Raw genomic sequence first — 26,417 nt, forward strand, 5'->3', positions numbered from 1 at the left:
AACATGGGGACACTCACTGTTGTGACAATTTAGAGGAATCAATTAACCTGTCTGTGAGTGTGTGGACTGCAGGAGTTAACAAGAGTGTCCTCAGGAAAGTCACGCTGGCATGGGCAGAACATACAAAGAGACCCTGGTTTAGCATCCAACAGAGTTGCCTCAAGCTGCAGCCAGAGTCAGGACATTCTTGCAGTGAGACTGTGCTGCCATGTCAGATTTATATACCAACACTTCCATTAGCTAACAAGGACTGTGAACACTTTTTTTGTGAGTTGTTATATCTGCATATTCCCCGCTCATTTTATGCTTCCGCGGATTTCAAATATGGGTGACTGACAGTGGAGACAGGACAGCATTCCCATTTCTAAAATTCAGCATCTATTTGCCAACCAATTAGAGGACACATCCAGACACACGGCAACTGAAGACCCAGGTTTGCCCTCAGCCACAGGGATCCCTCCGAGACGGACTCTCCTGATGGGAGGCCATTGCAGCTGAAAACAAGTTCCGATTTCTTTTTGCAACTCTCCGGTCGTCCGTATTCATGGTCGGCGGTGTCTGCATAGGTTCAACAGAGCAGGACACAAAACTAATTGAGCTTAATAAAATACAGAGACGCATTTTTGGACTTTGTGAGGGCGCATAACTTAGTGCCAAATTTTAACGAACAAAAGAATATTATTTTATTCCAGTGAATTGTGGGAAATAGTGGTTCTAGCTAAGGCCAGTCTTGTCGATACACATTCTAGCTATGTACAGACACAAGTATACACACGACTGCTGTCCGGAAAAACTGGATATACTGGAAACATGGGCAGATATTATAGGTAGCAATTTTCACTCTCTGCCTTTTTGACCGAATTGTGTGCGATATGACATTTAGGAAGCCATGTGATATAGGAGTTATACAAATGTTGCACTTACAGTATATTAGAGGAGATTGAAATGAATATTCTTTCATTCACATTCCCCTCAGTAGGAATAATGAATCTGCTTTCATTTATTCCATCTGAATCAAGACAAAACAAAAAGCCATCCAAACTGAAACTGACATGTACAGTGATCAAGCATGCGTTTTCTTTGTTTGACTCTATTGACCTTTTGAAGTGTCTATCCACAGCAGTGCTGTAGTCAGGACCATGTGGAGGGCAGAGCATAGAGAGGCCAAGACCCAGACGGAGCCCAGACTGAGTACAGAACACAGAAGCGTAAATCAATTAGCCACGTAGGCACACATTCATTTCTCATTGCAACTGCAGACTTTTTCCTCCAAATAAATCAAGAACTGATCATTGAAACTAGCTACTAGTATGTTCTGTTTTCAATTTGGACTTTGGACTTGGAGTTGGTCTCAGTCAGTAGGCCTTGGTCTTTTCACTATCTTAACTCCAATTGACAGATTTGAATATCTAGTTACACAACTCAACGGTTTGTTTTCACTTCACTACGTCTGACCTGCCCCTTCTTGTAAGGAAGAAGCCTTCCACACCTCTTTCAGCCATATTGTCTTCAGACTCACCAGTCTTCACCAGTGATCAGTAGCTTCCTCCAGTCTGCCTTTATTTTGAGTATGATCAATAATCTATCTCCTATTACAGCTTTCCCAGTCAACACACTGGACGCAACCATTCATTTAAAAAACGATTCCATTTACGTCATGGTTTGTGGTTGTCGATGCCACTAAAGGGGGACATTGGTTTATTTAGAAAGATTTGATTTTGTGTGATTCAGTGACTTGAAATTGATTCGATAGCTTTAAAGCCCAAAGTTCTAGTCTGTGTAGCTGCAAAACAACGGCCTGGAAACTAGACCAGTGCGTGTGGAGTTTCCTAGACTCCAGTAGTTTCATGCAAGGGAATCTGAATGAATAATGGATTCAAACAAGTCAACAATGAATAGCCAATGCATTCGCCTTCAATGAGATTCATGAGCTTGAGTTACCGGTAACAGCCAGCTAGTAATATCATTCTCTATAAAGTCCAACCATCAAGTCTAGACATCAGGTTTCACGTATGATACAAATATCAAAATATAGTGCAACGTTTCCTCATGAGCAGCGGTTGAGCCTGCTGCGACTCTCATTTTAATGAACAACACAGCTTAAGAAGCCTTGACTCTCGGTTGCAGAGTTTTACAGTTTTGCCTTTATATTGTACTTCACCTTCACAAATCTAACACACCACGACAGAAATGTTTCCAAACGTTGGACCGCTCAGCTGCTTCCACTCCGACGTGCCGTTTTCTTTTCCCCTGGAGCATGGTGATGATGTCACAGACAGACTCGAGCGACGTTTTACATCTTATAAAAGTCTGCGGTGATGAAATGCAATGCATTAGTTTCCAATACTGATTCAATTAATCGGTTACATTTTAAAATGATGTTCAGTCGATATATGTCGCTAAGGAGGCCAACTGGCCGAGCACGGGTCAATGCAGTTGGATCATCGGAATATTAATTGGTACAACAATGTATTAGATGAATCGTTGCACCCCTAATAGGATGGATTGGCTCTCTGCCCTCCATGCTATGCATCGCATGTTGCTGAAAGGTAGAATGATGCCGAGAATGTTCTACGGTGGCCTTGAAGCACAAAACATTAAATTCACAGAAGAGCACACATTTCCATTTCAATGTAAAAGTTAACACATACGTTACAAATTACACTTTTCCTCTCACACTTTTCCCATAACAGAGACACGTATCAAACTCATTTGAGCACCGTAGAGGACGGTCTCTAAACAGGTCTGTTTTGCAATGATAGAGAAAAAACAAAAACAAAAAAAAAAACCACAATTCTTGGAATCCTGAAATTAATTCTAACCATGAACGGTGATGTCATGAGGATGAAAGCCTATTTCAAATCAATTTGCTAGCAAGCATAGCTCATCCGGCAGATGGCTTCTTTTTCAGACTATACAGTATCGACCTGCACACCATGACAACAGCTCTGCGCATCCATTGATGTGTTTGTCACATCCAATGTAAACACATTTTGTAACATCAAAAGACTGAACAAAAAAAAAAACATTCAGGAACTCACATTTCAGAAAGGTGTCAGTTAGTCATCGCAGTGTATCCAGGAATTTGGTACAATTGTCTGTTTCCATGTTGTGCACGGTATCACTGAGGCGTTTGATCTGTATATGTTCCACTGCAGTCAAGGAGACAATGTGCGAATCAGCAATACACATACTGTGACCGGTCCATTCACTTTTACAGCCATCATCTGATGAAATTCTAATAATAATAAAATGAATAAATAAAATAAAATAAATCCACTGTGGCCTCTATATTTCTGATGATGACAATATACAAGTTTTAATGTCACACAATGCAGCAAAGTAACAACCCCAGGGTCCTCTTCCTCGTGTGCCGTATTAGCCTGCTATACATTACTATTCTATTTCTAGAGACTTTCTATTCACACTTGCACACACACTCATGACGACGGCCAACTCCCCTCTTCACTGACCCACGCTCATTCACTCACTTATTCACTGTTGGCTTACCTGCAATAGATAATGTAAGAACCGGAGACGCGTTCACTTTTACATGCATCATCTGGTAAGCGATGACACATCTGACCCTATTCACCACCTTCCTGTAGCAGCTAAATCGTATATCTGCCTCTCACACTGTTACTGGATGACTATTCATCTGCTTGTAGGCAGCTACAGATACTATACGCGGCAGAAGAAGGTGAAGGCGAAGGTGAAAATACCTAAGGCTCAAAAAACAAATAAAAAAACTCCACGCAGAAAGGATCAAAGTTTGCCCACGCTGGAATTGAACCAGTCACCTCAGTTTTCAACCGTCTTGGACTTTGAACAAATCAGAGTTCGAACAAAAATTTTGTGATTTTTTTGCTTCTGATTTCGAACGGAAATCCAGAACTCGAACGCCCTCGAAAAAAGCCGGAAAAAACACAACGCGGCCTGATCAGCTGACACACGACACGCTTTGTTATCGTGTATAACGCAGCCTCTGTATGCAGACGTGTCCCATTAGCTACATTTACTGACAGTTTTTTCTTCATATTGTAAAACCTTTCCTGTCTCCACACTGGACCGTGGTAGAGTGTCACAGGGGAGGTGCTCGCTCTCCACACCTCCGAGGCTGGAGCGCTCACTCCAGGGTTTGATGTCCTGTTGTGGGCTGGAGCTGGGACAGGGATGAGGCGAGTCTGGGACAGAGCGTGACTTGGTTTATGACTTTGTCACAGCCAAACTGCACAGAAGCGCACATTCAGAGCTGGACACGCACCGGGCACCTCTTCCCTTCTGGAGAGACGTCACTCACTCGGCAACCCCTCCCACATGCAGCGGCCACACACATAGAGGAACAGCGCACCTGCAGCAGACACTCTACATTCACTCCTACAAAAGCCTATTTTAAGGCTTGGAACGCATTGTTTCTTTTTCCATTCATTGTGATGGGAAAAATTGATTCAGATTTCAAACAATTTGCTTTTCGAACGGCCATCTGGAACTGATTGTGGTCAAGAACCGAGGTACCACTGTGTATGGATACACTGTGATTATTTAATCGAAATTAAACACACACCCATTGAAAAATGTCATGTTCACCAGACACAGCAGAAAGATTGAATCATTTTGGTTTTGCAACAGATGAGGTATTTAAAATTCTTCCCCGGGTGTGGACACCTCGTGAGCGGTCTCTGGCATGTTGATCTGCTTTGCTGCCCAGACTGGGAGGTCCAGATGGTTGGTGCTGGACTCTCAAGGATGTTTCTTGGAGGCATCAGGGGCGCAGCTGCTGTTAGCAAAATCTGTGGTTGACAATGTTTTTACTGCAGATAGAAAATGCTACAAAGATGTAATAGAAGATGGAAGAAATAGTTGAAAACTAGATGAAGTAGTTAACAAGACCAGAGGGAGCAGCTAAACGTCAACAGCAAGCAAACCTTGGTTCGACAGACCCCTGAAAGAGAGAGATGTGGCAATACATACAGGTACATCAGATATGATGCTTCAAAATAGTGCAACATGTTGAAGATGTTCGCTGCTAATGTGTGTATTGGTATGTGAGTGTGAAAATGTCATAGGCTGCAGGCCATCTGGACTTTTGCGCTGACAGCTTGACATGTCATGTTGGTGCTCAGAAGATCAATTTCTTCAGATACTCCAGTTAGAACAACACACTGTGAGGAGAGCTTGTACTCCGGCACTGCGGTTTTTAAAGATGCAAACTGTAACCATGGTAAAAAAAAAACTAAGGTAATTATTTAGTTGCTTGCAGTGAAATGATTATTATGCAGGATGTTGAATATTCTCCTTCATTAATTTCCTGTCAGTCACCAGACTTTATAGGTAGGAGAAATTACACGATCATTACAAGCACAACTACCACAACATAAATATAAACAAGAAAGCCAAACCCTCCATAGAACAGTGTTGCAGCAGGCCATTGAACAAAACAGCAACAATCTTGAAAGTCAAAAGCTTCATCTAAAGTTCCAACTTTAGCTTTTAACTCAAAAAAAAAGGAAACCGAAAAAGAACATAGGGCTATAATCCACAATTAGAAACAGCTTCAAATGGCAATTCTGCTGAAATAAATAAACATGTGATTGTTAAAACTGTACATATATTTCACCACCAGTAACCTGTCTGATGCCTTTGGAGTGATACAGACAAGTGTTATTATGGACAAGTTAGAACAAATTAAATCATTTCATTTTCAAATAAAATCAAAATTTAAGTAAAATTTAAATCAAGGAAGATAGAAAAAGTGACAAAAAGTGCACTATGAAACATTTCCTTCATGAATTTCATGAGTTCCAAGAAAAAAAAATCTTTTATCTTTGAAAACAGTATGTATGATATGTTTCAAGATTTTTGAATTTGCCAGTCATTAAACAAAACAAAAAAAGGGGGGGGGATAAAAACATTCTTGGCTAATGAAGCAACACTCAAAATCTATTGCAAAGTAAACAAAGACAACTGCTCACTGAATATCAACATATTTAATAGGGATAAGCAGGAATTTACAATAGATTAAAAAACGTCCAGCGTAGAAAGTTTTTTTCTTTTTTTCAAAGACCAACTGATATATCTGAACTGACTATATTTGAAGCACTCTTTTTTCCCGTTGATCAACAGAAATAAAGAGTGCTTCAAATATAATACAAAAATTATTATGGATGTAAAAACAAGCACACACAATAAACGGTGCAGAGCCACATCTTCAGTTTCCAAGGCAACAGAGAGACTGATGATGTCAGGGGAGGTGTAGTCAACATTTGGAACTATAGAAAACTGTGTTTCAGAAAACTTGGACTGTCGTCTCAGATTTACCTGTTCACGAAAACATGTACATTGAACATGTGGTGGACTCGGGTTAAGAGCACTGTTTGACAAGATCGGACTTGAGGCTTGTAGAGTCTGCAGGGCACATTAGCTTTGGATCCACAGGTCACAGGAATAATAAAAATAAATAGATAAATAAAACCCATTACTTTTCAGATTAGAAATGACGGTTTTCCTTTAAAGTTGTAAACTTACACACTTTTGCTATTAAATATTGTGGCAACTTTGGGCCTCAAAAATATCCGATTCCAAATCGACTGACTCATCTGAAACCCACCACATAAGAACATTGGCCGGCGAGAACTCGTGTTTTCAGATGTCTTTTGATCTCCTTATTATACGTTTTTCAAGTCCACGTTCCCATTCAAAGCCATTGTCTTTACGAATTCAAAAAGCAAACTTGAACGTCATGATTTGATCCTTGACTTCAATAGGCAGACTTTTTTCATAACTTTTCAAAAATAAATTTCAGTTATCCATGTAAAAAATGGCATAAGCACATTAAGTAAAACATCAACATCAGAAATGTAATTTGAACAAGGAAAAAGCATCCCTGCCCTGAAAAGTAAAACCAAGGTCTTCAATAGAGCACTTTTCCGTTGAAACAAGCTGTTTTTACAAGCAAAAATAAAAGACTTTTTTTTCTTCTACAGCAGGGCTATATCTTACACTCTTCTGTCGACTCATCTTGTTTCAAACTTTGCCGACAATTAGAAAAACTTGAGTGGCTGCTTCCTAATGAGGCACATATAAACTATCCAAGCAGTTGATAAATTGTCCTTTGAGACAAACCCCAAAAAAAGAGAAGGGAAATCATGGTCATGTAAAACCCTCATCAAATAGTACACAGCTTTGTTTTTTCCACAGCCACTGTATCAGTATAGTTTTTTCTTTTATTCTCCATTTAAAGCTTCTCGTAAAAGCAGTCTTTGATCAACTGTCTTATGAAGAGACAAATCAAGAACTCTGTGAGACAAAACAACACAACAAACAAACAAAACAAAAAAGTCTTCCACCAGCAACTTGCCACTTGAATCAAAAGTTCTTCATGTTGCTCAAGTGGCTTTGCACATTCTGTTGGGGGGGAAAAAAATCTTCTGACTTTCCTTTTTAACCAGTTGTTACCTTTGTAACACGTGTAGAGTGATTAAAAAAAAAATCTGGGACATTAATAATAGGACAAAATATCCTGCTGCGCAGCCTTCACCCGCTTAATGGATAGAAGTCAGGTCTCCCAGCCAGGCACCAGGTAGGGGGCGAGGGCACGTGTACTCACTCTGTGAGGGAACAAGAGAGAGAGATGTTAGAGCTGAGATCAGCTGTCATCTACAGCATGAACACAACTGAAAGGACCTGACAACCTTTTACGTCGCCACATTATTACTGCACATATAATTCACAATTGGACTGCATTCAGTGTTTGCAGTATCCATGTCACTCAAATAATAGCCATGTTCAGCTTAAGTGACATTAATATTCATTTAATCGTGGCTTACAGTTCCATTCAAATCTCCTTTAATCCTTTGACAAAATCACAACTAACGGGGGGAGAATGACTCTACTTAAGGAGCAGACTGAAACAATGCACTTCAATTTCAAACTCAGTACTTCATTCAAAAGACACTTAACACTACCACAGTCGACGTCAAAACCTGTAGTAAACGTCATTTCAAAACAGAGACAACTGAAGCAGGAGAGTTGGAGTCGCACAGAGCCAATTATTCCTATAACCCCCAAACGCCTCGACTTGCAGACTGCATAGTCGAGGGCCCGTCGACATTTCCCTCTTCCTTGCTAGCAACACCATTCTATATTTCACTTGAACGACGGTCGAATGACGTTTGCTTGTGAGCATTTTTCGCCACACTGCAGAAGCGTCACCTTCAACGGAGCACTCGGAGATCGTCCATAGCAAAACCCACATTTCGTCGCTAGCAAGAGTTGATAAAATTGCTGACCAATTTCAAAGTATGTCCAAAATATGGAGCTAGAAAAATGATAGCAAAGTAGTGAAGCTGATTTTGTCCACAACAGAGCTACAAACATGCATACACATGAATGACTTTTCCGTCTGGATAATCTCATTTCGAACTGAAATCCGAAAAGCGCCTCCTAGAATGCAAAGCAATATGTCTCCACGACCACGGTGATTATTGCGTTTGTTCAGTTAAAATCAAACTGCATTCTTCGTCTGGGACATGGGAGAGAAATTTCTATTAGTGGACTACACTACCAAGTAACCCGTTACAATTGGACTGGGTGATCTGCACCTGTGCGAGTGTCTGTTATGAGTCAAAACTAAACAGTGACGTGTCAACTTCTCAGAGAAAAGTCAAGACAGTCGCATGTGCAGCTTGATGCAGCAGTGTTCTATGGTCTTTGTTGACGTCTAAATAGCAACCCTTATATCAGCCGTGTTGTAACGTACGATGCCGCTGATGCGCAGATGTGATCTGTCTTCAACAGATTGTTTCGACTGTTAGTTCTTACCCAACTACTGGAGGGCTCACACACGTGGTTGCTCTACTCTCTTGCGTTTAACAGTGGAATTCAAACTTAAAACCAGACTTGTCTGTGGATCACATTTTGCCTCGACCTGTGCACCTAGCATTTCTCAATCTGACAGGGATAAATGTGCAGTGTGCATTTCTGTGGTATGAAAATGTCTCCTCGCTACCTGTCAGCTGCACCTTCTCACCTTCACAAACACAATTAATGATAGATACAGTAAAGCACTTTCTATCACATTTACACCCTTTCACAAACCTGCTTCTTCAATGTGCACCTTGCTGACTGGTGTTAAGCCTAGAGAGCTCTCAAATGATCAGAATGGCACTGAGAAATTCAATTGTGAAATCTCAACTGTTAGGCCCGGACCCAAAAGTCAGGCATAAAACTGCTTTTTCTTTGAAAAAAAAAGGATTTTTTTTTTTATTATTATCATAATCTTTTGTTAATGTAAGTTCACATGAATATTTTTTTATTCTTCTGTATTTGGGTTGAGAAAGACTTCAGTCCACTGCAGCTGAAACTGTCTCCTAACCATTTATTTTGCTTCCCTGCGAAGATCCTCTGACATATGGTCGCCATGAAAGTAAAACTCACCTCACCATTGGGATTATGGAATAGAAAATTTAATTTGATTTCTGCTCACCAGATGGAAAAATGTACTGTCAAGATTGCACTTGTCAACCAGAATGTAAAGCAAAGCAAAGTAAAAGCTAATTCACAAGGTGCGCCAAGAAAGGAGGGTTTCGTTTTTTCTCGATCCAGTATATTGACTGTAAACTTTGACAAGGAACATTACATGTAAAAGGATTTCAATATCTACTAGACAAGTAGCTCTGAATAACATGTCCTAAGAAAGAACAGTGACCAGCTTATAGGTATAGACATCTGACGGCTCTTCTATCTTCCACAGTATGTTAACCCTGAAAACATGCTTTAAAGCAGCAAAGGGTCAAATTTATACATTCATATAGAATTTTCACATTTTCTGCGATGGCAGATGTCACCAAGTCTGTCTCTCTAGCTCTAGGAATCTGAAGGAGGAATGATGGAGTTGGATTCCTGACGCTAAATGATCCTGTTTCTAGAGTCCTTTGGCCAGTATGACCTTGACAGTGTTGTGTATGTTGCCATCTAAGATTTTTTCGCTGTTTCGCCATGGTCCTTCTGCAACAACAAATAAACATAGGATGTGGGCGAGAGAGGGGGCGTATGTTGCATGGACGGTGACCTTGATCTGTGTGGAAGCATTCAGATTCTCAAAGGACCATCAACATACTTGAGTTGACTCAATCCCCTTTTACAGCCTTTGATGATACATTTGGATGGTTAAACATGAATGGGCTCCCAAATGACTTCTTATGTTGAAGAGGTTTCCAGGGCCACTGGGGACCATCCGAGATAACATCCACAGCGAGACACAAGCACATCTTCACCTTGGCTTTCCATGTTGTGTAATTGAGAAGTATTTGTTTGAATGGATCAGTGCTGGGTCTTCTATTTGAATATTACTTATGTTTCATGTTTTGTGACATGGAAATGGTTCAGTCAGTCAGCGCAGAGTTTTTATTCAGTTAACTGCCAAGTCATGCCAACAGCGCACTCTGGCGCACACCCTTTGGCGGGGGATACACAACTTTCACTGAGATCTACACGAGCAAACTTCTCGGAGATAACTGATACAGCCACCAACTATGTATGCCACACGGGCACGATATGACAGCCATGAGTTTAATCCTCCATCGCCTGCCAGAGACATGAAATCTTCTGTGACAACACCCTCTAGACTTGCATGTGAAAAACGAAAGCTTGGATGGCTACTGTTGATGGCATCACTTTAACTCTAAATGCTGTGACAAATACCCAGAGAGTTTGGCGTCCACCTCCCTTGTCATCATATCTTTAATGACATTTAACACTTGGCCTTGAAGTCCAATATTGTTTAACACAAACCTTGTACAACCAGCAACCTTACTCAATAGGCAAACTGCACTATACTACATTCGCATTTTGATCTTATTGAAAAATGCCATCTAGGTGTCATATAGAACAATACGTACTGCTCATGATGGAAGGTTTTATGTGGTCTGAGGAGTGTCTTTCACATTTTAAGAGACAGAAACGTGTCATCAAATTCTCCGTATTCTATCAGCTGTGGCTATGAAAACCAGTGGCAGGCTGCCAACCCCACTCACGCCACGCAACTAGTCCAGGGTGACTTAAAATAAGCTATTTAAATAAGTAATTAGAGCCGCGGCAAGGCACAGGCGGGTCACGCCAGCACCAACGTATTTGTTACCGTTGTGGGTGCAGAGGAAGCGTGCAAAATACTTTGGCCTGGGTAGAAAGTTTCCCTGGACACGGTGCTGCACTCGCACAAACAAGCACACACTCCATTATAAGGCGCGGACTTCTTGCCTCTTGATATTACCTGTAAATCCTCTGGGATTACTGCTATATATTGGTTTCCAATATTTTGGGATTTGCTTTGGTACCATTCTTTTTTTTTCTAAATGAGCAGCTTAAATCATGAATATATCTTTTCCTCTGCTGATGACAAGCATTTTTAAAAACTGCCCTTGGAGATTTTGAGTGGTAATGCTTATGTTACACTTCAATTTAACATGGTGAGAGCGAGTGATGTCCCCACTCCATTTTTTAGACTCAAACTTCAGAGCCTCATACAGGACACCATCAATCCTGGCATCTAGCTTCATTACAAGTACTTCCTAAAAGATATATTCTGCATGGACAATGACACTGCATTTTCTCTATTCCCAAATAACAGCGTTCTGGTAGCAATGGGCAAATGGAATATCATGAAAAATTGTCCACATATTCACAGTGGTCGTGCGGTCGGAGAAGAAAAGAGGTCAGTACAAGTAACATCCGACTTACAACCTGCTTGTCTTGCGTCCACCCATACTTACAACCATGGCCAGCAGATGCTTATTTCTTTTATTCAATGTCTGGCACCGCAGCACGTAGCAGCCCGGCATCGTGTACGACAGTTACGGCAGCACAGTATCCCAGCATCTCACTCTCACACAGCCATCTACCACTACATTGGTACCTATAACCCTCACGTCGGCTATTTTGAATGGCATTCGACTGACGTCCAATCTGACTTACAACCGGGTGGTTGGAACTGATCCCGGTCGTAAGTCAGATGTTACTTGTAGAGTAGTTGCATGGAGCAAAAGATGACAGCGCCACCCAGTGGATACAGAACTACTTCATGAAACGTCATCCGTTCATAGCAAACTATCAAGTAATGCCAAAAAATGTTTTGTTTTTTTTTTGTTTGGAATGAATCCTGAATTAATGCTTTATCAAAGCATGCTACAATGATGCAGCTGTGAACATTTGAAGTCTTGGAACTGGCTGTACCGTGTGACCATTTCAGGAACTGGATCGTACAGTTCGTTTTCATATTTTAAGTGGCAATGCTTCGGGACTGTTTTTTGTTCAGAACCAACCGTCTCCACAGAGCAGATGTGGACGCGAACAGATGAGTGACTCAACAGTGAGCGAGGAAGCTGCAGTGCTTATGTTCTCTAATGGAATCTGTCTCCAAAATCAATGGAGATTTTTATGTTAAATTAAACTAGCCCCAAAAAAATAGAAGTTAGGTAGAAGTTTGCAACATTATTCTTTTCATTCTATTTAATGTTTTATGTCTTTTTAATTCCATTTTTTAAAACTTCTTATGAGAGGAAACCTGATTATAACGTGCTTTACAGGAAAATAGAAAGTGAACCAAAAACCAAAACCATTAAACATGTTTGATTCAATGTCCCTTGCTCTATCAAAAATGGTCTGAGTATGTGGTCTCACACACACGTTAAAAAGTTTTTGTGTACCTTTCGCTACCAGCTACTAGAGAGTTGAGAGAGGGTGAATCCCAATTCCTTCCCTAATGATCGACATCAGTCCTCAACCTCAAAAACTGTGCAAGGCCTGTCCAGATTCTTAGGAAGTTAAATTGAGGAACACACCTTAGAAATGAGGAACAGGAATTATTTACGTATTTTCAGCCAAGAAAAAATGGCTTCCAGAGCAGCAAGAAAGCGAGGTACAAATTCAAGTATTTTTTTTGTTAATGGAGATATAAATATTATGAAAATCTCAGCCCACTTTATGGATGATTTACCTCATTGTTGTAAGACTGAAGAAGAAGATCTTCTTCTCCCACAGTCTTGGGACACATCTGGATTTAAGGGATGTCCCATTTCAAAGTCACACACAGCCACATGCTTTTGAGGGTTAAGGATTGAGGATGAAATGATATAGCACCTACACCAGGAATATACAGGCAACCATGTGCAAACTACAAGCCAAAGAGGAAATGACTGTCAGTGAGACCACCGCAAGTGTTTTATCTTAGCGATGACAACACATTTCCTAATCTGATGAGATGTAAATCCCACCTCTGCTCCAACTTTAGTCTGCATCATTGTTTACCAATACACCCTTGCACAATAATCACTTTGACAAGGAACACAGACGAACGCCTGCCGCCCTCACGTCGCTACAGCACAGCCCTCCAATTATTGCCTTTTGTCAAGTAGTGTATGTGACTATTTCCTTGTAAAAACCCTGAGATTAGAGAAAAAGAATACAGAGAATTATTTAAAGAGCTGCTGGAACTCAGGCGACTTTATGAGGGCTACCACTTTTGAGCTTTGAGAACCGTAACTCACAAACACATACATGATGTTTCGGAGATGCAAGTGCAGTTGTCTTATGTGCAGCCACCTGAGATTGACACATCGTGTCTCAAAGGTCAACTCTTGTTGATGGGTAGATGAGGTTTCATGACTGAGTATTGAAAGGTTGATAAGGCTTCATGAATCAGCGTCCAGATTTTCAGAGGCCACCAGATGGCACTGTCCGCTATAAAATATTTGAACCTCTAAGTCAAAGAAACCTCACACCATTTCTAAACCAAAAGCGCCATCTAGTGTCCTCTGAAAAATAGGACACCGTTTCCTACTGTTTCATGATACCTCATCTACCCATCGCAATCGTCACTCCGCTAAAAGAGGTCATGACAGACAGAACTCTAATCTTCCCTTGCAAGACAACAAAGGACAGCAGATTAAAGATGAAAGACAGAGTTTATATTGGCTGCAGGAAAAAACATCAGTTCCACTGCGAGACAATCTCTGGTCTATAACAGCATGCATAAGCTCTTGAGCTCCAGTGAACAAACACGTTAACATCCTCTGAAGCGCGCATCCTTTTCTGCTGAAAACACAAGCTCATTTGCATAAAATGTTGTTGTACAGCTGCAAATTTGAAAACGGGTTGAAGATAAAATGTTCAAATGACACGCTTTTTAATTACAGCAACCGTGTGCTTTTGATCTTGGGGATAAAAAAAGCGTTTTTTGTTGTTTTTTTTCCACAAAGATAGAGATCCAGCGCACACTCATTACACCTGCCATTTGCTAGAGCAAAGGTGCACACTTACTCCCAGCTTTCCAGACTGAACGATACTGATATTTGGTTAACAGGCACCAGAGAGGGACCCACATGGAGGAAATAGTTTGGCGCCACATTCCTAAACAAGTGGATATCATCCTTTGCACATGGCTTTAAAATACACATTATATTGGCTGACTCATATGATTTGAGTGACGTCTCTCCAGAAGTGAAGAGGTGCCCGGTGCGTGTCCAGCTCTGAATGTGCGCTTCTGTGCAGTTTGGCTGTGACAAAGTCATAAACCAAGTCACGCTCTGTCCCAGACTCGCCTCATCCCTGTCCCAGCTCCAGCCCACAACAGGACATCAAACCCTGCAGTGAGCGCTCCAGCCTCGGAGGTGTGGAGAGCGAGCACCTCCCCTATGACACTCTACCATGGTCCAGTGCGGAGACAGTTTTACACCTCAATATGAAGAAAAAACAGTCAGTAAATGTAGCCAACGGTTGCGTTATACACAACAACAAAGCGCGTCGTAGGTCAGTTGATCGGTCCGCGCGCGTAATGCCGAGTTTGTTTGAAGTCCGGGACCTTCGAAAACCGAGGTACCACTGTACTGTACTTTGACTCCTTTGATTGTCTCCAAATGTCAGTGAAAGAATGACTTTTTTAAATTTACTTTTGTTTTGGGGTCCACCCAACTCACAATGTCATTAATAACAAGCATTTATTCACAAATTATGAACTCCAAACTTGGAAAAAATATGTCAGTCAGAATTGCAGAGGCTTTGTGCCTCAATGAAAATGCTAAGATTAGCTTAAGCTTGTACTCGCCAGGGTTAGCTACATGAGGAACGGTAACTCTTTGATTAAAAACAAAAAGTTACACAAACCACCCTTATGTTTATGACCTGTTTCACTGAAGGTTATACGATTTGGAACATAAAATGCTTTTATGTTTTATGTAAGAACACATCGTCAAAAAGCAAAGCATCTGCAGGTCGGACGGTGACACATTCACAGTTTGAATGAAATGTTTCAGTCCTGTGACAGACTGATCATTGAATAATAACAATTCACACATGATTCAATGTTCTATTCAGCAGAATTGTGATATTCGCCAAACCTTATTCCAGGTGATTGTTTGAAATTTTTCTGTGAAATTATGTCAAATTTATCTGAGCTTCTATGTATTGTTTCAACACACACCGAAATAAACAAGTGTATCACAAAACATGTGTAACTGCACTAATTTTGTATGAGAAATAGGTTTCGCTTGTTGAAAAAAATATCAGGCCAACAATTTCAGCCATGACTGTATGTGACGTGTTCATGAATTTGAAACGGCTTAAATGTGACATTGGCAGGTCGAGGACATGTTTCACATGCTTGACTTAGCTTCATCAGTACTGAACGTAACCTGTAGCAACACTCAATAGCGTGTACTGTACATGTAATGTGTGATTTAGTCGAGGATTTCCCACAGGAAATCTGATCCAATGAGTTGCAGGTTCCCTCGCTCCTCGATATGTGAACCTTCCTTGTTTGCACATGTTTATGTATGTGTGTGCACAGCGAAGCTCAAATCAGTGCCAGAGCATTTTGATCTATGATGATGTAATTTATGCGGATGATGGATAGCCTGCGTACGAACTGCAGCCCCCAACGTTCAGCGCTCATCCCCCACACCAGAGAGCTCCTGCTGTTTTAACGTATAAACATAGTTAGCATGTCTAAAAATAGATCTTCTTGAATAAACACAATCATTAACATTCATTTACCTATATACAGTAGAGACCACGTCGTGTACAAGTTAGCACTCCCCCGGAACGTTGAGCAGCGTGACATGAAATACAGAGAGTGGATCAGAAACAAAGGGCTTTTGAACTGGACACGTTTTAAAGGGAACCATGGATGGTGGTTGAAGAGTTATCAACAATGTCATCCAGATATCACTTTAAATGATAGCGTCATTGTTTTAGAGTTGAGTAATTTACTTCTAAAAATATGTCTACACAAAATGGTACCGTTAGCTGATAGTTTCAGATGTGTGATTTGGACATATTTATTGATATCACAACCTTGAATGATGGACGATACTGAAACCAATCCAATTCTGAAGCAAAATGTATTTAGAAAATACGTAAAGCACCACTCTTAAAACGACAATGCAAGACAATTCACAGCTCATGAAACTGCGTTGGACACGGATGTGCCCATTTACATCCAAATCAGATGAGGAACCAAAAACAGAATATCAAAGTTGGACTATCCGGCGCATCAAGACATACAGACTTTCCCATTTATTTGACATAAAAGAAAAGTGGGACAGACATCGGAACTAACATATAAGTGAATGTGTTTGACAAGCTAAAACTTCCTTGAGCTCATGGGACAAAAACAGCTCTCTATGTAAATATTTACTTGTACTTTAACTGACTTGCATATACCATACGAACTGTACACCCCTGAAACTAAAGTGTATGCAGTGGACATATTTATAAGACAAGTCTTCCCCAGTGTTGCTAAATTCTGGCAAGCAAAATGTATGCAAACTATGGAATGGATTTCCTTGACAGAGGCTCATTGCCCTTTGTCTCCAAGAGACACGGCACCACATTTTGCAGTAATCTAGCAGAGCAGCTAACACGAATGACCTCCAGCAGAATAGATTGCGGGGTGAGGATTGTGAGTGCTCGTTGCCATATGATTTGAGAACACTTGGAATATTGCATCTTATGTGGCCATGTGCTTCCTCATGCTAGAAGAGAAAGAAGTGAAAGGAATGTCACCCCAACCACCACCTTTGCTTTGTGTGACGCACAGTGTGTAATATGGCAGTGTTGCCAGATCTCCTCAAAGAAACCAGCGACTAACACTATAAAAAGGTCCCCACAAAACAGCACTACAGCTGAACTAGTGATGGATTATTATTATTTTTCTTTATTTATTTTGTATTGTATTCCTTCTCTTCCACGATGTCCGCTTATTCTGGGTGAGAAAATGCCACAGAAGGCAAACCATGCTTCAAATGAACGCCTCAACATGCAACACAGGTGGCTGACTTCGGCGGAATGCAAAAGAAAACTTGCCAGTAGTCAATATTTGACACCTTAGAGTTGACTTTATTTCCAGGAATGTGTCAGATATGGACCATGTGGACCTTGGCAATGGAGTTGCCATTTTTTCTAAAGGAATCAAAAGCGTTCTCCAGTTAAATACAATATTTAATCAAACCAAAAATCAATTCTCTCATCTTATTATTGATCGCTGGCAATGTAAATGAACACATAAATATTGGATCAGCCCAGTGCAGTAATGACTAATTAGTGAAGAGGAAAGAGTCACAAGACCTTGCCTTTGGTTTCTGGGGTCCCAGACAGGTCTATTAATCAGCTCCCTGCAGCAGAATTACTGGGTTCGAACCGCACTAGAGAACCAGGAATATGATCGATAGTTCCAGGCAGCTGCAGCGAATCAACCTTCAAATGAACGAAAGAACTGAACAGCATCTTTAGAAAAAATTATAATACGAACAAGGTCAATTTTTGGCACAAATTCGCATAAAAAAACCCTAAAATCACTAAAAGTCTTTCCATTTGTTTGAAGTGGCCCAAATGTGTTTGCAGCACTCCAAACGCATTAAAAAACAAGGACAACAGAGCGACAAGGAACGATGAAAGAGCGACAGGACGACCAAGGGATGTGCCGGTGACTCTGTTTCGGATTCAACATGTTAGAACATCTACAGCCAAGCTTAGCTATTAAAGCAACAATGTGTAACATTTAGACATGAATAGATTATTTTCAGATTTCCTGAGATGACAGGTTTCATTTTGAACAGTCCAATAACCTGGAGTCAGACTCTCCAGCTCTCTATCAAACGCTCCCTTGAAGTATGTAACTTTCTCTGGGCGAGCTGCCTGGAGGCGTGGTCTGTGAGTGGCATCACTGCTCCAACTCCACCCCCACCGCAACACTTTACGGGTGAAGGGAAGGGCGACCTCAGCAGCGAGTTGAGCTCCTTTGATTGCATCATGTCAGAAGAATGGAACGACAGAGCAAGATCCCGGACAAGTGTCAATATAGGAGATGCATTTACAGCCTGGCAATAACTGAGAGCTACAAAAGGCTTTTCATCTGATCCTGAAGTGGCGATGTATCTACTGGACTTGTCAATTTTGTGTTCACTGCTGTCTCTGTTGTGTTGCCAAATCATAAAACAAATGTCTATATGTTGTTGTTTAAGTGAAGTGTATATGTGTTTGCAGTGAAACAGATGAACTGCGGCGCTAAAACGGGATAGATATACTTTGTGTATGGCAAAAATAGTTTTTCAATGAATTAACTGCCAGCGAAAATGGCTCACGTTCTCACGTTTGTTTGCTGTTTGTCGTATTGCACTGTCGAAGCGTACAGCGAACATATAGCTGGCCAAACCGATTAGCTAATAAGGCCTGTAAGGCATTCTTTGTGCTTACCACACGTCTTGGGTGTCTTATCAAATGCGGGGAACTTATTTTTGAGATGATAACAAACGTGTAAGTGCCGTTAGACTTAGACTTAGACTTTCTTTATTGTCATTGCACAAAAACATCACTATCACTACAACATCACTATATTCCGACATTAGCCCCTAGCGGCTAACGTCTGTGTCTAATATCCACTAGCATTTATCAGACAGAAAAATAGTCGATTCACTGTCATTTGCGGTGTGTGATAGAACATGAGATATAAAAAGTGTAACATATAATATCTCATTTCATCACATTTCATCATCCCTGACGGTTGTTCTGGAACTGATTGAAGAATAATAGTTTCTAACTCTGACGTCTGTGTCCACAGTCAACTCCAAATAAACGCGTGAAGGGACTTTTTGATGCTCACGGTCTGATCGCTGTTTGTGTGCTCCTTATTGAAACACACGACAGTCATGATGTAATAAAGCCAGAGGAAGGACGGTGAGGCACCGCCACCGGTTTAGATGAGAACCGATGAGCTGAACATGACGGTTTTCAGCACGTTATCACGGAATAGTCCTGTAAGAAACATCACGACGGATGTCCGTGACATGTGAGGGAGAGAGACTCTGATGACGTTGCATCTTAAAGATTCATTTGTCATCACTAAAAGGTACCCGTCAGTAAATGTTCCAACTTTCCCCTTTACTTCATTCTGAAACGGCAGTCAAAATAAAGTTTTATAATCTGGGTCCGTCGGTCTCGCAGCTGCTTCCGCCTCTCCTCACTGGCTGCATGATGGAGCTCCATCTCTGATGTGGAATGATAGATGCTTCTAGAGTTGCCTTTGCAAGTATCAGCTGGACAGTGTTGTGTATAATCTGTGATTACAGTTTTCACTGTTTCGCCAGTCTTTCCTCACAAACAAACGTGGGATTGGGGGCGGGACAGGAGACCCAGCGTTACGACTGCCTGCAATTACACTCATTTGCCTGTGGCTCTGCCAACAGCAAATATTTTCATTCCTACCTACAGCTGCTACAATGACAAAAGTGGTCCAGAAAACTGGAAAAAAATTACGTCTGTTTTTTTTTTTTTTTTTTTTTTTCATTTCAATACACAGGTTTGAGTAACAGCGTTAGGTGTGAATTTCGAGGAAAATGGAAGGACATCATTCTTTCACCCTTCAGTGCATGTTAACCCTCCCATGGGAAACAGAATAGGGCCCCTTTAACCTTCAGGTACAGTTTGGAATGCTGTAATGCTATTGTCTTAGCTCACTGTGATTCAGTAAATTTACATATGCAACATATCCTTTTTGAAGACCCGTTTCTTTTTAGCAAATTAATGTTTGACAGATTCTAAATTTGCACGTTAATTTCTGTTCAAATGAAGCTTTGAGAAGAACAAATCCCAATGCATTCAAGTCACCGTCACCAATATCAGAGATGAGTCAGGCAGTGCGATATTTTCTCCTTCGAAATAATTGTGAAACGCCGGAGGTTTTGGGATCATGCAGCTGCCTTGTAAGGTCTTGTCATTCATCCAAGCAATTGTGACAAACTAATCTAATACAGTAATTCTCTCAAAATAATGTGTTAAGTGCTACAAACCAATGTTACAAAATCACAAAGCTCATTTATACTGTATCATGAAATAAAGTGATACAGATCTAAAAATATTTTCTACCTTATGGGAGCTCTAAGCTTCCGTATGAACCCCTTTGGCGACCTAGATACTTATTTAAATTTGAATAAATCCTGACCCGATCTTAAAGACAGGTGCGAACAACTTCCTTATGAAAGAGAAGGGAACGAAGAGACAAAGTCGCGTCTTCCGCTGGGATCAAAGCAGCTGAAGAAAGGGAGAAATTTTTACCAAAGTTGGAACTTCCATCCCGTTTTATCAAACAACAGGAAAAAACCTTGAGGGCTTCAACACTCACAAATGTGCACTGAGCTGTCACAGCTGTCAAAGCTTGTAACATGATTACTGATCAGTGCACCGCTGAGAGACGGTTGACAGCGGTGAAAGCCTGTGATTATCTGACTTTTGCCTCTGCTCTGGGAATCTGCAATCTCCGCACTAATTGTGAGATGGGGATTCATTTTTAAAGACAATCTCCAATTGCTTATCAATGTGCGACTATTCCAGCTGGGACACACTCATCTCACCCCAAATCTTTTGGTGGGGTTCAAGGACAAGTTTGTCTGCGCCACTTGGGCTGGTGAGGTCCAACGTGCAGGAGGATGCAAACACATCAAAGTCTTCTGGTTGTTTTGCCTCATTTGTTACACTGCACAGTTGCCTAAATGGCTTTGGACAAGTTTGCGCACCAGTGACAAAAATCATTCTTGGCTTTTTCACTTTCTAAAGTTTCCAGGCAAATGCTTTTTTTTTGCATAGTTTAAAAATGAGCAACTGCTTGAGTTAAGACAAGCAGAAGCTCAACCCTCCGCACATCATAGCTGGAAGTGATCTGGCAGCTCCTTCTTGGCCCTTCCAATTCACCGGTTCCTCCGAGGCCAGAGGGTCCTCCAGCACAATTAGTACTCTTACTGCAATTATTACTACATGTCACATCCAAAACATCAGGCAGATTATGGTCTTCAGTAAAGACATAAGGCAGGCAAATCCCGCATGTGATGCCTTAAACCACATTTCACACACAGAAACTGTCCCTTTCTGTTTTACTTTGACAAGAGTTGGCTCAAAATGATATATGAAGGTCAGATCATGAACGACTTATCTGAAACATCCAGAGGACAGAAGACGAAAGTCAGAGGAAGAAGTGAAGGAATATAATTTCTGCTTTTTGGCAGGACAGATTAACAGCAGAAAGATACATAGGTTTACATGAAATGAATTCTATATTGGCATGTGCAAATAATGAAGCATGAAATGATATGCAACTGAACTCAAATAGCAAACTTTCCAATGAAGCCCTACAACAAAAAGCCCTGAAGGCCCCGTATCAGAATTTAATTTTTAGACTAAAGCAAAATGATATACATCCTTTCAGGTCAATATTTATCGATTTTCAAGGCATGTCTAAAGCTTGTTTGGTACCTGTAGCTCACCATCATGAGATGTTTTAAATGTGTGTATTTGTCAAATTAGCCTCCATTTTAAGATCATTTCTAATGGCCCTTAAAATAAAACTTTTTTTTTTCTTTTAATCTACCAGTAGAGCACAAACGTAAGACTCACTGTTGACTTGAATAGGTGTATTCCAAATGTATTTTTTATAAAATGGTTTAGATCTCCTGAGTGTGGTCATTTTAAAAGCAATTCATAGGCAAAAAACATTGAACTGTCTGCTTTAGAGTCAGTCAATCTTCTGCAATGCTGCCTGTGAAAAAGCTAATGGTTGTCTCAGCGACCCAAAACTAAGAGTGGTGACCTCCTCGACCAAGTGGAAGTTAGAAATCTCCATTATTAATGTACAATATAAAGTCTGTTTTGTGTTTTCAGTCGTGTCAGTGTGTGAATGGACAACAGCGAAGACAAATGACTTGGTTCCTTAACCTTTCTTCACGTGTGACTTTTTTGCTTAATGTTGTTAATTTTTTTTTCATAAAAATGCCTATATGTCCAACAGCATACAAAAAGTGCAACTGCTGTCAAAAGCAAGTTGAAAGATGAACTGAAGAACACAAGGTGCACCATCTGCTACGACTACAACATTAATTGGTACAAAATCATTTGTGGGGACACATTTGTTTGCCATGTAAAAATGACACGACAGACCAGTTCCTGCTTCCAGGACCACCCCTGGTTCTAGGCACAGGCGAACAGGGAAAGCACCCAGGTTGGCATTTTTTGTGAGGCAACATGAGCTATGAAAAATCCATCATCTGGGCAACGGTGTTGCCCATCGGTTGAGGGCAGAGCCAGCACTACGGCCTGCTGGCGAATGTTTGTCCTGTGCAAAACGGCACATTCAAATAATGTACATCTATCCATGCTATTATGCTGTAAATACAGAGTATAACTGTTAGTTTTGCATTTCATTTTTTCTCTTGTTTGTTGTGAAAGATGATGCTGTATAGAAATGTAGTGTATTAGTAAAAAAAATGTGAATATTCTGTTGTTGCTGTTCTCTTTAGCTATCTGTTGTGTTAGCTAATTATTTCATTTTATTTTGCGTTTATATACAATTTTTCATGTTATTCTAAGTTTAGAAGTTGTGTATGTTTTATTTATTTATTTTGTTTTTTTGGGGGGGAGCACCCCAACCACCCCAACCAAAGAGTCCTGCCTTTGCCTCTGTTCCTAGGAAATGGAAGTAACACTTTGTAAGTGAGAATCGCTGCTGCCATGCCAAGCCACTGTCCCTGTCACAGCTGCGGTGTGGTCTGTGTGAGGAGGAGGGGGCGGGATTGGCCACAGGAGAGAGATGAAGCCAGCAGGAGGCACTGGATCATTTACATATTAATATTGTTGTTAACACATTTCAATAGTTTCCATACCGGCATATCACAACAGCCCAAGGTGCAACAAATGGCAATTTATGCTGGAAAATTGACTGGAATAAATAGATGTATTTAGAATCACCTAAATATATTTATTTTTTTTATTGCAGAGCAGCTGTGAATGAGGACAGCCTTGGGGTTATATCTTGCCGTGTACTTTTACCGTCCTCCATCACAATGGCCCTTGTGAGGCGTCTTGCACGGACGATGAGCAAGCCAGTCAAATGTCAGAGTAAATACATGACTTGCCACTCAAGTCTCCACAGTCAGTCACAAAGCAAGTGATATCAATTACGTCAATTGACGACGAAAAGGAAAAGCAAAGCTGTCAAAATATGACCTGATATCACTTGACAAGACACATATCATATTTGACGTGTCAAGTTTTTTTTTTTTTTTTTAATTTGCAAGAGTAACAGGACAAAACAAACTGAAACACAGGTCTGTTGAGCCTGAAACATTACATCTTCCTCACAAACCTGTCCAAAAAAATGTAACATTAATATTCGGAGACCAAAGGAAAAGCCAAAAATGAACTGTTAAATGAAATATAGAGTAGTTAAGATAAGGCAAAGGCTATTTATTGAATTTATAAGAGAGTGAAGCAGGCCTGGGATGGTAAGAGATTGATTTTGAAATGAAATGAAATTTCATGCGGGAAAGTCCGATGCTGCACGTCCAGTCTTTGGCAGTGATACTGCGCACACATTGCGTAACACATTATATCTACAGCAGAGTTGTGGGTAATGTTCACAACCAACAATGACGACTCCCGAGCATTAGAAAAGTCTGTTTCGTGCTCTGATCATGTCAACATGAGCAAAACAAGGCAGGAGACATCATCAGTTCACATCCCTGTCTGCTCATGGGACGATGGTTCAGAGCGATTGTCTTGACATCCTGGTACATTCCAATGTTAATCGACAGTGGCAACGTTTCTGATGCGTCGGTATCTTATGCTTGACTGATGTAATGACGACAACGCTGCAAAGCTCACTTGCGTCTGCCTCGCTCTCCCATCTCTGTGACAGCAACGCTCTGTGAACACTCATCATGCATGATATTTAGGTTGTGTCAACAACATATACAGAGTTATTTAACAACCTAAATGCCACATTTGATGGGTACAACTTGTCGCCGCGCCTCTTGTGCAGGAGAGAGTTTTACTCTCAATTCACTTCTATTGTGTGACTCACAAGACTGAAACGTTTCGATATATATATTCGCAAAGAAGTTTCTCTGCGATTCCCGTGATAACGCGGTTATTGAAAAATGAATTCTACCTGGATTCTACCACAGTCAATCATTTTTACAGAAAACCGCTAAAATCAAGCTGAAGACCAAATAAGTAGCTTCACAACTTTCTTTTCATCACCAAAACATCCATGATGAGGGAGAATAAATGAGATGATTTTCAGAAACCCCATGTTAGATGCACGTTACGCTGCAAAGAGTTTGCTCATCACTGGGGCACTGATGTCTTAGCTTATTTATAACTTAAATAAATTCTATCATTGTGGAGTCAAAAATTTAAACGAAATGAATCACGATTATTTATCAAAACTCCAGTTACTTAGTGAAGAACAGTGATTCTTAACCATCTGGCTGAGGCCCATGGTTGGGCCGTGAGCGCCCCCTAGATGGCCGCTTACCTCTGGGCCTCTGGGCTGTAAGGGCCGCAAGATGCTCTGTTTTCATACACTTGTCACATATGGTGGCAGTAATGTGTCACAGAATGGACCTGAGAGCTGCAAATCTGTCATAGTTACCAACTATGTCCAACTTTTTGAATAGAAAGAATGATAAAGAAAGTGATGGCGCCCACAACAGTAAAATCGCTTCATGAAAGCTCCTGTTGGAGCAATTACCATAACATTTTATTTTTTATACAGTGGTACATCGGTTTTCGAACGTCTCAGACTTCAAACAAATCGGAGTTCGAACAAAAATTTCGAGATTTTTTTGCTTCGGATTTCGAAAGAAAATCCAGAACTCGAAAAGCTGGAAAAACATAACGTGCGCAGACCGATCAGCTGACCCATGACGCACTTTGTTATTGTGTATAGCACAGCCTCTGTATGCAGACGTGTCCCGTTAGCTACATTTACTGACTGTTTTTTCTTCATATTGAGGTGTAAAACCTTTCCTGTCTCTGCACTGGACCGTGGTAGAGTGTCACAAGGGAGGTGCTCGCTCTCCACACCTCCGAGGCTGGAGCGCTCACTCCAGGGTTTGATGTCCTGTTGTGGGCTGGAGCTGGGACAGGGATGAGGCGAGTCTGGGACAGAGAGTTACTTGGTTTATGACTTTGTCACAGCCAAACTGCACAGAAGGGCACATTCAGAGCTGGACACGCACCGGGCACCTCTTCACTTCTGGAGAGACGTCACTCACTCGGCAACCCCTCCCACATGCAGCGGCCACACACATAGAGGAACAGCGCACCTGCAGCAGACACTCTACATTCACTCCTACAAAAGACTATTTTAAGGCTTGGAACGCATTATTTCTTTTTCCATTCATTGTAATGGGAAAAATCCATTCAGATTTCAAACAATTCGCTTCTCGAGAACGGAAGTACCACTGTATATATATATATATATATATATATATATATATATATATATATATATATTATACAGAAATGTATTCATGATGTACAGTTTTTTCCAATTTTCCTGTTTCTGCTGCTGGTTGGACTTATTGATGACAAATCTTTTCGCTGATCACATGGTTTCACGCCATTTCACAAGGTTTTAGTTGCTTTACGTGTATGGTTATTGAACACAAATGAAAACAGTAATTCTTCAAAATCTCACGAATGTATCAGTTCAATCTCGATTAGAAAGGTTTAGAACCCCTGGTCTGCAGTGAACACTGAGGATCAACATAGAGAGGGAAACACCTCAGAATTGCCTCACATGATATAAGAGGTAGAGGTGAGGGTGACACCAATTATGGCACCAATGTTGCATATAACGTAATGAAACAACATTTTAAACTGTCACACTTGTCTTGATGAAAGACTTCTATCTTCGCAACAGCACCAATAGCATCCTTCACCTTTCACTGAGGTGCCGGGATGAAAACCAGCTCTCCTGTTGATCACCAACTGTCATGTCCTGTCCATCCGTCAAATGCTGCGCACGCGAAAAAGAAACAACTCACAATCGATCTGCGGAGGCCAATGTTGTCTCTCCCCTTGACTGCAACACTGTC

The 26,417-nt window shown here is 40.9% G+C and overlaps 1 protein-coding gene across 3 annotated transcripts in view; it reads right to left on the bottom strand.

Annotated features, from left to right (window-relative positions):
* Nucleotides 1-3,205: 3,205 nt before the first annotated feature.
* The window catches only part of lrrtm4l1 (leucine rich repeat transmembrane neuronal 4 like 1), a 51,045-nt gene continuing 27,833 nt past the window's right edge, over nucleotides 3,206-26,417 (bottom strand). For 2 of the 3 annotated variants that reach the window (XR_008413720.1, XR_008413719.1), the window contains one exon: nucleotides 3,206-7,607. Coding sequence is in view for 1 of the 3 variants with exons in the window: in XM_053854772.1 (XP_053710747.1) it covers nucleotides 7,542-7,607 (66 nt within the window). In the remaining 2 variants the exon portion in view is untranslated. The remainder of the gene's footprint in view (nucleotides 7,608-26,417) is intronic. The other variant, XM_053854772.1, reaches the window with a different exon arrangement.

This window comes from Synchiropus splendidus, chromosome 1 (assembly GCF_027744825.2).
Source record: "Synchiropus splendidus isolate RoL2022-P1 chromosome 1, RoL_Sspl_1.0, whole genome shotgun sequence".
In the NCBI taxonomy this organism is placed as follows: domain Eukaryota; kingdom Metazoa; phylum Chordata; class Actinopteri; order Syngnathiformes; family Callionymidae; genus Synchiropus; species Synchiropus splendidus.